This window comes from Lagenorhynchus albirostris, chromosome 6, assembly GCF_949774975.1.
Source record: "Lagenorhynchus albirostris chromosome 6, mLagAlb1.1, whole genome shotgun sequence".
Lineage (NCBI taxonomy): Eukaryota > Metazoa > Chordata > Mammalia > Artiodactyla > Delphinidae > Lagenorhynchus > Lagenorhynchus albirostris.
Window position 1 is genome coordinate 78481159 of NC_083100.1, and position 11891 is coordinate 78493049.

Sequence of the window (11891 nt, forward strand, 5' to 3'; positions counted from 1 at the left end):
AGTCAGCACCTTTATGTTTGAGCCCATTGCACAATTATGTCTTAATTTTATAGTTCTCACTGTGACCCATGTGCTATACCTTAGACTTAGGAAGCTGTTATATAGCCATTGGTGCTTTATTGTAAAAACACACAAATATTCAAATAGAGACAAGTTCTAGGAGGGAGTAGATATAAGTTGGTATTGAATGTGGCTTGTAGGAGTTTAGGTGGGGTGAAGAGGTGAAGGACCTCTGGATCATGGCCTCATTGGAATGCCCTCCAAAGAAATCTCAGACTGCTCCACAGAACATGTGGCTCCTTGGAGATTTTCTATGTTCTGCACATGCTTGATGTGAGACTCTTTCTTCCTCTTTTTCTTTTTAAAATATTTTAACCACTAAAAAAACCCCTCATGAGTTCAAATATGTTAGCTTGCATTCACTTGAATGACTTTAGAAATCTGCTTTCTGTCTTAAGAGTTTGGAGGAATGTTTGCGTATTTATGGCATTTGTAGGTGACAGGAATTCATTGTGTTTGTAAAATTAAATAGACAGAAGCGGGAGGTTGTTTCCAGTATGGACAGTGGTTTGAGTAGCTTCTTTACTACCCCTGTCAACATCTCTGACACTCTTTTCTCCTGTTTACTCTCTACCATGCCAGACATGAATTCTCGCCCTGTATTGTCCACCAAACCTTCTCTCCCCAGTGTGCTTCCTTTATTTCTAGGTACTAGTGAAGAAAGACTTAAGACTTTACATCTTTATCTACCACAGGTTATGTTATCTAATTTCAGCTTATTCTCTAGTTCATTCATTCATTCAGTGGCTGTAAAAGGTGTGTCTTGAAACTGTTCCCTCCATCCTGTCCTTAGCTGGCAACTAACTTGTGTAAGGAGGAGCCTGAATCCCGTTGTGAGCCTCTTCTGCCATCTGCTTTATCTCAGTGTATGTGTGTTTATTGCACAGTGGTTTGTTCACAGTAGTTTCACCTTATCATGTTCATCTTGTGGTCAAGTATGATACAGAATCTTTCTTTAGTTGTTGTTGTTTTTTTGCCTAGTTAGTCCTTCCTCACAGAAGTGGTAGAAGAGTACTGTGTTTGAAATCAAGAAATAAGTCCAATGGGGTATGGCTAAATTAAGGAGACCACTTTAAAAAACAAAACCAGATGGGGTTTTCACCTTAAAAGCAAAGGAGGCCAGATAGTTTTTCTGCTGATACATCTTACTATTACTCAAAATACCTTTTGAAACTCCTTTTAGAATTTCTTTAGAGACACATTTAAAAATAATATCATTTAGGAATCACACCTCATTTAACAACAAAAAGGTAACAATCGTCTTAGCTGCCTTTTACCTTACGGCTGAGATGATACCACGTGGCTCCCCTCCCCCTTTAAAATCAAATTCATCTTCAGAACACCATTGGGAGTGTTCAAAACAGTGTATCTCAGGCTCTGAAAGCAATGGCAAGAGAAAAGTAGCAAAATATTTTGAAAAATGGTAGCATGGTTAGAATAAGTGTTTAACCTCCTTGAGTGATTAAGGGCCTTGTAAGAGACAGTGCTCTTGTATTTGTGATCTCTGTGTGTATAATTCATACACACAGATGCATTTTTTAGTCAGTCTGTAGTTATTTATCATAGATCCTTGCCTAAATTTGTATTGTTTGCTTTTGCCCCTATTTTGTACTGTTTTTAGAGTATCATTTCTCTCATTGGTCAGAGTAATTGTATTTTCTTCCTGAGTACTGGCAAGTCTATCTAAATTTAGTCCTGCAGCTAATACATAGGGGTTTACAAAATGATGTTCCTGAAACTTAAAAATAAGTTGACGTTTTAAGAATTATATTATTAAAAATTGGTATTCAAGTGAGAAACTAAAAAAACTTTCATCCAAGTCAGCGGTCAGAGTATAGCCCAATATGAATTCTGCTTATATTAGAATGTTTACATTGTTTGTATTACTAGAACTGAAGAAGATATCTGTCATCAAAAGGGGAATGCCTAATTTGGGGACATAGAAAAATATAGTCAGGCAAAATTGCCATGCCGTTTAAAAACTTCCCGGATAAAAAGGCACCCTGCTCCAGGGACTCAGTAATCTGGCCCTGATGCAGGTATGGCCCTCCTGTGAAGATGGATTTGTCAGTCACCACAGCGTTTAACACTCCCTTTGATGGGATTCCATGCTCCCCAAGTAATCTGATTTTAATTCAGTCACCCTACATACTTTTTCTTAGGCAGAAACTGCACTTGTCAGGTAGTTTCATTTTCTCAGTTCCTTCCCCATAGTCATCTCTAAAGATGATAGACTGGGCCTGCATTTTTTAAATGACTTTTAAGAACCTGTGTGGGGGGAGCATGGTGATGTCAGTTTAGGACCCTGGTGGTTCTAAGCTGCCTGCTCTTTCTTCAAAGAAATAAGTGATTGGATAAAATGGATTGTATTAAAATTTTCTATTTACTTGATCTTCGTATTTTTGTATAACAGGAGGTACCTATGTAGCATTAGGAATTCCCCTCTATGGTAAATGTCAACTATTTGGAAAACATCTACTACCTGACTGCAAAAGCTTTTTCTTAAAGATCTCCTTACTCTTAGGTGTTATAATCCTTAGCATTTATTATTTATAGAATGAATATTAATTCAGCATTTACTGAGTACCTGCCTTGCACCAGAAAAAGTTGTAGTTACTAGGAATATGAAGATGATTAGCATGTGATCTATATACTTGAAGGGTGCCTCATTAAGCTGAGAAGATTAGTGAGTGTACATGTAAATTATTATAAGTGCTGTCTTTGAGGTGTGGCAGAAGAGCAGGAGAAAGTGATTTTTCTTGGGAAGCTAAACTTTAAAGATTAGTAGGAATTCTTTAAATGGAGAATTGGAGAGGATAATTCCAGCACAGGTAAAAACCATGAGTATAGAGGTAGAGAAATGTTTGCCGTGAACATACGTGGCAGCTTGTGTAGGGAGAACAGCTTGAACTCCAGCTTAGATACCTGGCAGTAGTGGTGAGGGGTAATAAAGCTGAAGCCTATTCATTTGGGAGTGGCTTTATTTACAAGGCCGAGAACTTGTACCTTGTTTTCCTGTCAAACTGGAGAGCCATCATTTAAATAACAGTGGCATTATGAGCTTTATTGTTTCTAGAAAGATTACTCTAGAAACATTAGGAAGATGGACTGGAGATAGTCTGCTTAGGTACAGTAAGAGATGAGGAGGACTACAACTAGGACAGTGGGAGGAGGCAGGTTTGGGATATATTTTTGAGGTAGAATAGAACTTGGTGACAAATTAGATGTTCGGGTTGAGGGACTCCAAAGGCATCTGAATTAATGGTAATACCATTAAGCAAGTTAAGTAAGATAGAATTAGGAACAGGTTTGAATATTGGGTTTTTGGTTATGTTGAGTGGCACTGTGTCTATCCACTAGGTAGATTGGAGCTTAGGAAACATTTGGGAACATGGATTAGGAATTGTCTTTCTTGGTGGTAGGCACACCCCATGTGCTGTCTTAATCATGACATAAACCCAGAAAGAGAGGTAGTGTTGCCCCTGTTTTACAGTGACGAAGCTAAGAGTTAGAGAAATAAGTCATTTGCTCAGGGTCACGTAACCACATGTATTTTTCCATCTTGCTTCTGTTATCTATTACTGTGTAACAAGCCAATCATAAATTTTATGACTTAAAGGGATAATTTATTACTGTCTCTCATGGTTCTGTGAGTTCACTGAGCTCAGTTAGGAAGTTCTGGCTTGGGGCTCATTTGATTACATTTGGATGGCAGCTAGCACTGGAGTCATCTCCAGCTCCACCTGGCTGCATATCCAAGGTGGCTTCTCTATTTGTGTGTCTGGCGTCTCAGCTGGAATGGCTAGAACAACTGGGGGCATCTGTGTGTCTCTCTCCACAAGATCAGCCCACGTGATTAGCCTGAGCTTCCTCACTCATGCATAGCAGTCTTGGGGTAGTCGGACTTGTTATGTGGTGTCTGGCTTACCCCAGGGGGAGTTGTCCTAGAACCAGGCAGCAGCTGCAAGGTGTGTGATAATCTAGGTTTGGAAGTCATACAGCATCACTTCTGCTGCATTCTTGTGGTTAAAAGCAAGTCATAGGACCAGCCAGGATTTAAGGGGGGAACTATATAGGGGCATGAATATCCAGAGGCCATCTTTGGAGATTAGCTTTCTCCACACACTGCTGTCTTTCAGAATAGTTTTTAGACAGCATGGCAATAGATAGGCCCCAAGATGCCTTGTTAAAATGTGAAAGGAGTGTAAGAAGAGAACTCTGGGAAACATGAATGTTTGAAGGAAGACCCAAGGAAGAGGAGTCAGTGGAAAAAAATAAACATCAAGAGACAGAGGAAGAAAACTTGGAAAAAGTGATGCTTTAGAAGCCAAGGGGAGAGGAAGCTGCTGCCACCATAGCTATAGGTCCTTAAATTTGGTTAGAAAGACCCTATGGTTCAAATGTACTCAGATAGCTTACAGTTACCTTTTGCCAGCAGCTTTAAAAGGCTGCCCTTTTTTTCCCTTCCCATTCATCCCATCTCACCTATACATACCCAGTTAAGGCCTAAAATTCACATTTAGAACTTAAGTGACTTAGTTAAGTTTAGTTAGGTAAACTTAAGAATTTAAGTTTCCAATGTGAAACATTTATACCTCAAGTCATCCATAAATTGTTGTGATTACATTTGGGATGTAAGAGTAGGCTTCCATAGAGTGGAAAGAATGTAGTGCTTCTGGCTTCCTTCAGAGAGATGAGATGAGAGTTCTCTATGTAGAATGAGGGAGATAGGAGGTTAGACCAATGGCATACTTCTGGTCTTGCTGTGGTGTTCTTTTGAGTTACAAGAAGGTATAAAGTGCCATGTACTGAATTATACCATAGCTGGAAAGCATGGGTGAAATAGGAAAATTTTTGTTTTTGATTAATAAATCACTGGTGTTTTTCTTTTTTTCAGAGCACAAAGTTATCATTGTTGGGCTGGATAATGCGGGAAAAACTACCATCCTTTACCAATTGTAAGTACTAACTACTTAAGATTTTTTATTTTATTGTTTATAGTTTTTCAGCCTGAGAGATATTTGATTGATGAAAGCAATAAAAAATTATATGGAATCCAAGTTACTCTGTAAAAAGGCAGGTTGGCCATGAACCAGGAGCCAAATTTAAGCAACTGTTTCTAGAGAGCTAGAAATTTATATGACATCGAGCATGTTGTTCAGTTGTTTTGCTTGTGGAGAGTAGAGAAATATTTGTTTCTATAGTTTCCTGGAATGAATCTAGAGTATTCCAGATAGTCCACTACCTAGCTCCACCTCTGTTTAAACCCTTCATTCACGCTTATGAGCTAGTGGAAAGGGGACATTTGGGTACAAAATATAAAAGTAGGTCATGCTGAATTATCCCTTAATTGAAAAATTTTCAAACAATCTAGCTTCCTTGCTAACTGTAATATATTTGAACTTTTTTTTCCCAGTTCTATGAATGAAGTTGTACATACCTCCCCAACAATAGGAAGTAATGTAGAAGAGATAGTGATTAATAATACACGTTTTCTAATGTGGGATATTGGTGGCCAAGAATCTCTTCGTTCTTCATGGAACACTTACTATACTAACACAGAGGTATGTTTCTTAATATACTAAGTCTTCTATGAATATAATGCCTGGGAAACACCTTCCAGATATGAACTCTTATAGCTCGTCTTTTTGAAATATCACAGTATGTTAATATAAGTAGAGTTTAAACATAGTGGAATCTTTGATTCCCTCTTTCAGGGTCATTGTTATATATATCCATTCTCACTGAACCTCTGTAGGGAGAATTGGTGATTGATTAATCTGATTTTATATTGATCCTAGAGCTTGCCTTAAGTACTTGTTTTAATAAAGAATTCCATTTCACAGTTTGTAATTCCATTTCTCTCTTACTATTTATTTATCTCTGCGTAGAGGAAATCCTAGTTAGATGCGAGGGCTCTGATGGTTTGAATTCTTGGCCAGAATTTTACTATGTATTTTCTTTTATGCAATACAATTGCACATTAAAGAATTCTTTTTCTTTTGATTATAAAGCAATTTAGACATAATCATGTGTTTTATTTACATATTATTTGCCAAGAGAAAATTTCTGACGTTTGAGAGCTTCACTATATAGACCTTATAAGATGAAAGGCTGTGACAGTTGTTTTTGTAGTGCTGATTATAAGTTAATAAATCTCCAAATGTATATACAGATGAATATTATGTCAGTAAGACACTATTAAGTGTCTCTAATGACTTGATCCCCAACACTCCATTAAGCATTTGATTATGTCTTTTGGAGAAGGAGGAGTATATATAATTAGTATTCCTATATAAAACGCTGCAGGTATCAAGTTCATGGCAACACCTTGAAAATTAATAGCTTTGTTAAGAAGGCTTGGAGTAGAACAGGTGTTATAGTGATAAAACCACGTATCAGTAAGGTCTCAAGTGAGAGAAGAGGGAAAGTAGCGGTTCTATTATCCTTCTGCATTATGGTTGATGAAATCTGAAGAATAGAAAAGATCCTGAAAATTACTGTGGTTTATTTGGAAATGAAAAGCTAGTTCTAAACAATAAATAGCACATACTAATAATAGGCAGTCAGAATTAACTTGGGCATAACAAATGCCATCATAAAGCAACTATATCTGCTTCTGTTTCCCTGATGCCTTTTGGTGTTCATGGAATTGAAGAAGAGGCACACTGTAGCTCAGTCCTGCACAGCTCCTTTTGAGTCTTTGATTGCATCTGGTCTCATCGTCAGTTCAGGAAAGAGTTATGCCACTTATATAAGGAAGAGAGCATGGTTTTCGATATAGATTTATTCTTTAAATTTGTTGATTTTTTTAAAAATTGATTTCTTTAACTGTCACATTACTTTATTCTCATACGCATACCCTTTTAGATTTTTTTTATTAATTTATTTATTTGTTTTTATATTTGGCTGTGTTGTGTCTTCGTTGCTGTGCATGGGCTTTCTCTAGTCGTTGCTGTGCGTGGGCTTTCGCTAGTTGCGGTGAGCGGGGGCTACTCTTCGTTGCGGTGCGTGGGCTTTTCACTGTCGTGGCTTCTCTTGTTGCGGAACACGGGCTCTAGGCGCGCGGGCTTCAGTAGTTGTGGCACGTAGGCTCAGTAGTTGTGGCTGGTGGGCTCTAGAGCACGGGCTCGGTAGTTGTGGCGCCCGGGCTTAGTTGCTCCAGGGCATGTGGGATCTTACCGGACCAGGGCTGGAACCCGTGTCCCCTGCATTGGCAGGCAGATTCCCAACCACTGTGCCACCGGGGAAGCCCTCTTTTAGATTTTTAAATTGACATTAATAAATAATGTCTGTCTGGAAGTAACTTAAATTTAGGATTATATTTTTGTCTTACTGACTTATGGTGCAAATAGGCCCATTAGCATTCAAGATATTAATTTAGAAAACAAACATGTTACATATTGGTTAGAATATTAGCAGAATATTCTGAAAGAATGATAACATCATATTGTCTTTTACTTTCTCTTAAAAATTAGTAAATATGTCTGAATTCAGGATCAGACCTTTAGGTTTCACAAAGTGTAGCGGGTATCTCTGGTTTTCCAGTAATACCATACCATAAGGTTCTAATTTCTTGATAGCTGTTAGCCTGTAAATCAAATAAACACTTGATAAATTTTACAAATATCAAATTATGTAATCACTAATGATTTTTTTGTTTTGTAATTTTAGTTTGTAATAGTTGTTGTGGACAGTACAGACAGAGAAAGGATTTCTGTAACTAGAGAAGAACTCTATAAAATGTTAGCCCATGAGGTAAGTAGGATTCTGGCATTAGATGTACGGGGGTGGGATATTTCTATCACCTTTGTACTTTCTACTTTCTCATGAGCATACTATTTCAAATTTTTAAAAAAATTCTTTATCTGCTGGCCATGCCTGCTTTATAATTTTGACACTTCCCAACTTGGAAGCATATCTGGAAGCAGCAGAAAGATTGAGGAGTCAATTGTAGTATTTTAATTCCATTCATCTTAGATAAATTTGGTCTAGAAGTTTTCCTGGCCAAAAAGACCTAAGTTGACTTTCATTTTGCATTTTAAATAGATTAGTTATACAGACGATTATCATTAGAAATGAGATTTTACAGTGTCAGGGACACACAGCGAGTCTTGATTGTAACTCAGTTATCTGACTAATATTTAAATTTGTTGCTCGTAGGTCTCTGATATTGTTTCTTTAACTGAACAAAACTGTTATAACTAGCCACATTTTCTTAGTCCTTGAGAAATATTACTGGTAGCATAATTTGAAAATTACATAAACTGAATAATGTAGTCAGTAATGATAATAATAACTGTAAAATCATATAATATTTATAATACAGTCATATCTCTCTATCAGCAGAGTTTTGGTTCTAGGATGCCCACAGATACCAAAATCTGAGGATGTCCAAGTCCCTTGTATAAAATGGCGTAGTATTTGCATATAACCGGTATGCACATCCTCCGGTATACTTTAAATCATCTCTAGATTACTTATAATACCTAATACAATGTAAATGCTATGAAAACATGCAGCAAATTCAAGTTTTGCTTTTTTGAACTTTATGGAACTTTTTTTCCCTGAATATTTTCAGTCCGAGGTTGGTTGAATCTGAATGCAGAACCCACGGATAAGGAGGGCTGACTGTAGTGGCAATTGATTATTTTTGCATGCCTTTTATTGCAGATGTTACTTTCTCAACTCAAAGGTGGAAATAGAAAAGTTAATATTCAGTGGAATTTTAATAAAGCTTAAGAAAACTGGGATATCTTTGTAATGAAGTTTTATATTAATTTTAATATTGATTCAATGATTTGCTTCTGAGATTTTCATTAAGAATTTTGGTATGTTTCAGACGTAAGGAAACTTGGTAAAGTGGTTATGTAAACTGAAGTTTATGTTTTGCTTGTGGTGATCATACCCACCAAGATGCACCTTCCCCTGTTTTGGACTGATTCTAGCAGTTGTGCTAAACCCTTTGGGGTTTTTACAAAAAAACACATCTTGCCTTTGTACATGTATTTAACAGCTTTCAGTTCTAGTTTGAGAAACAGTAAGCAATAAAAGAGGCAGGGGACTAAGGATTTTTTAAAATTTCCCCTTTGCATTTTACAAGAATACATCATTCTTCATTTTATACCAAAGGGTTGTTTTATTGTTGTTTTATGAAGACTTTAGAAAAAGAAAAATAAGACACAAAATGTATTTGTCTCTTGACTATATTTTTTACTCTGTAAACAGGTAGCCTCCCTATTTGATTCTTACTCTAATTGGCCAGGATGTAGGAGGATCAGTATTATAAAAAGCCCAATAGTAGGGCTCAAAGTCATTGAATTTTATAAGTTGGGTCATTAACTTGGATAGATCAATTAACCTCATCTGTTATGGATTAGTACGCTGAGGCCCAGTAGTTTATGGGACTTGAACTTAGGTATTCACATCATTCAGGCTCTTTGCTGGGAAAAAAAAGTAAAAGCCAGAAATAGGGCCTAGCTGGAAAGTGATAGGAGAAGGGATGAGATTACCAGAGAAGAAGGGAATTACAGATGAACTTGGGAGCTAGAGTAAGCCACTTAATAGGGTCAGGAAGAGCCAAATAGGCAGAGTTCTGGAGAGGGAGGGACATCCGGATCAAGGATGAGAATGTGTGAAAAACAAACTTTGACATGGGTTGGTCAGATGTTTCTTGCATACCACAAAAACCAACAGAGTCGTATTATCATCACCAGTAATGATTCTATGTATTACTAAATACAAAGCTATAAAACATGTAAATTCATTTCTGAAAGCTTCATCTTAAATGAAGCATAAAACTTTGACGCTCATGAATTTTTAAAAAGTTCCAAAGACAAAAGGATAGATGAATTTTATTCAGAATGACTCAACTTCTAGGAATTATCTTCACAAAGGAAGCTTTGCGAAACAAACTGACAACTACATATGGCATATAGAAGATGCTAAATAAGTATGTTTCATTTGCTGTTATTCATTTTCTTGACTAAACTAAAAAATATTTTTAGACTCTGAAGAACAGAAGTTGATATGTAGCAGAGATATGTAGCAGAAGTTTTTCAAAGTGTTTAAAATGGGTGTTGTACTAAAGACGCTGTTTACCTTGTACTTTGACCTCGTGTTAAGTCAAGTTGAACAGCCTTAACCCAATGTATCTCTTTTCTACTATTATCATAATGCATAATTGGTTGTGAGGTTATTTAATAAAAAGTAAAGGAATATTTTCTTTCCTCTCTTCCTAAATATTTAAAAGTGGGTAATATAGCTTAAAAAAAAATCAAGAACCCTAAATAAAAAAGTTTGAGCCTGTGAAATCTAGAAAAAGTACATTCAATATGGATTTTTTTTCTTTTCTCTTCTTTAGACCTTTCAGTAAATGACTTTTTATTTCTTACGTTTTCCAATTTTCAGTCCAGGGGCTTCTCCAAATAATTTTGTTACTAAAAGTGATGAAGATAGGCTACTTGTAAAAAAAATAGCATAAACTTTGTGTCCTAACTTGTGCCAAGTATTTCTGTTGTCACATATTTCTAAAGTGTGTTTGTTCTCTGAACATGCCAGCATTAGCAATCCTGACCTATATAAAAGATTTCAACACACACTGGCAAGAGATAGTGAAACCTAGACGATAGGAAGATAGGAATTAAATCCCATGGAAAGTCCATCTACTCAATGATTCAGCCATATATCAACTATTGATAACTGTTCCATGTTCTGATTAGGATAAGAGAAAAAATATCCATATACTTGATAATGTATATGTGTACTAGTTATAGTTCATCCCTTCAAATTTTTGCCTTATATAAATAGACAGATGAACTGAACTATAGCTGAAACAAATTGAATAGGAGGTCTTAAAACTTAATGTTCTAGAGTATCCCTTTCTGACCAAGCTATTCAAGTAACTCTGTCCTTATCTGTAGTAGTGTAGTTGCCATCCTGCAGAGGGCACTGTAACTAAGCCAGCCTCCTTTGTTATATAAAGCATATTGCAGAACTCCTTTTAACCAAATAAGAAATTTACTACTTATATTTTTTATTTTCATCAGAAAGAATCAAAGAAGTCATGAAAACTCTGTTCTAACAAGAGTAAAATAATGTGGAGCAATGTCAGTTTAAACCTACTGAACACTTTCTTGCTTCAAACACACATACACATGATTGAAACCAAAATATTCCACTAAGATCCCTAAGAAGAAGGTGGCATTCAACACAGCTGTGAAAACTTGCAGACATAGCCCAAAACCTTAGTTTCCTCAATATCTCTTAAAATATATAGGCAGAATTTTATGAGAGTTTAGTCCACTTGTTGAGTGCATCCATCATAGTTTCTTAGCCCAGGATCCATGAATGGACTTTAGGATATCTATTAACACCCTAAAATCATACATAAACTTTTTTTGACATAAACATATATACATTTTTATGAGGGAAAGGTTCATAACTTTCTATAGGTTATCAAGGAAGCTCCCGGCTGTAAAAATGGTTGAGAGAGGGGAAGGTAGAGTACAGCAAAAGGAGACGTAGAACCTTTGGTCTGCTTTGTGAGTAGAGTGTTACATCAGTCATTTGGGGGCATGCACAAGGGTAAAGCTAATCCTCATTTGCAGAGCAATAAGTGAACTAACATTTGTTGAACTGTTGCCAAACCCAGGTACTGAACTGAGTGCTTTAAATATAGTAATTCGTTCATTCAAACTACATCCCCAGGAGGTAGGTGGTGGTCTCAGCATTTTACAGATGAGGGGCAACAGCTGTAGTAGGCAGATCTCAGCTCAAACCTGGCTCTATTATTGAGTAGTTATGTGACTCTGTATGAGTTACTTACATCT

General features: G+C 36.5%; 1 protein-coding gene across 4 annotated transcripts in view; it reads left to right on the forward strand.

The window, feature by feature from the left end:
* The window catches only part of ARL5A (ADP ribosylation factor like GTPase 5A), a 34873-nt gene that overhangs the window by 5433 nt on the left and 17549 nt on the right, over positions 1-11891 (forward strand). For 3 of the 4 annotated variants that reach the window (XM_060152890.1, XM_060152889.1, XM_060152888.1), the window contains exons 2-4: positions 4958-5018; positions 5477-5624; positions 7735-7818. In XM_060152890.1, coding sequence (XP_060008873.1) covers positions 4958-5018; positions 5477-5624; positions 7735-7818 — 293 coding nt within the window. The remainder of the gene's footprint in view (positions 1-4957; positions 5019-5476; positions 5625-7734; positions 7819-11891) is intronic. The other variant, XM_060152891.1, reaches the window with a different exon arrangement.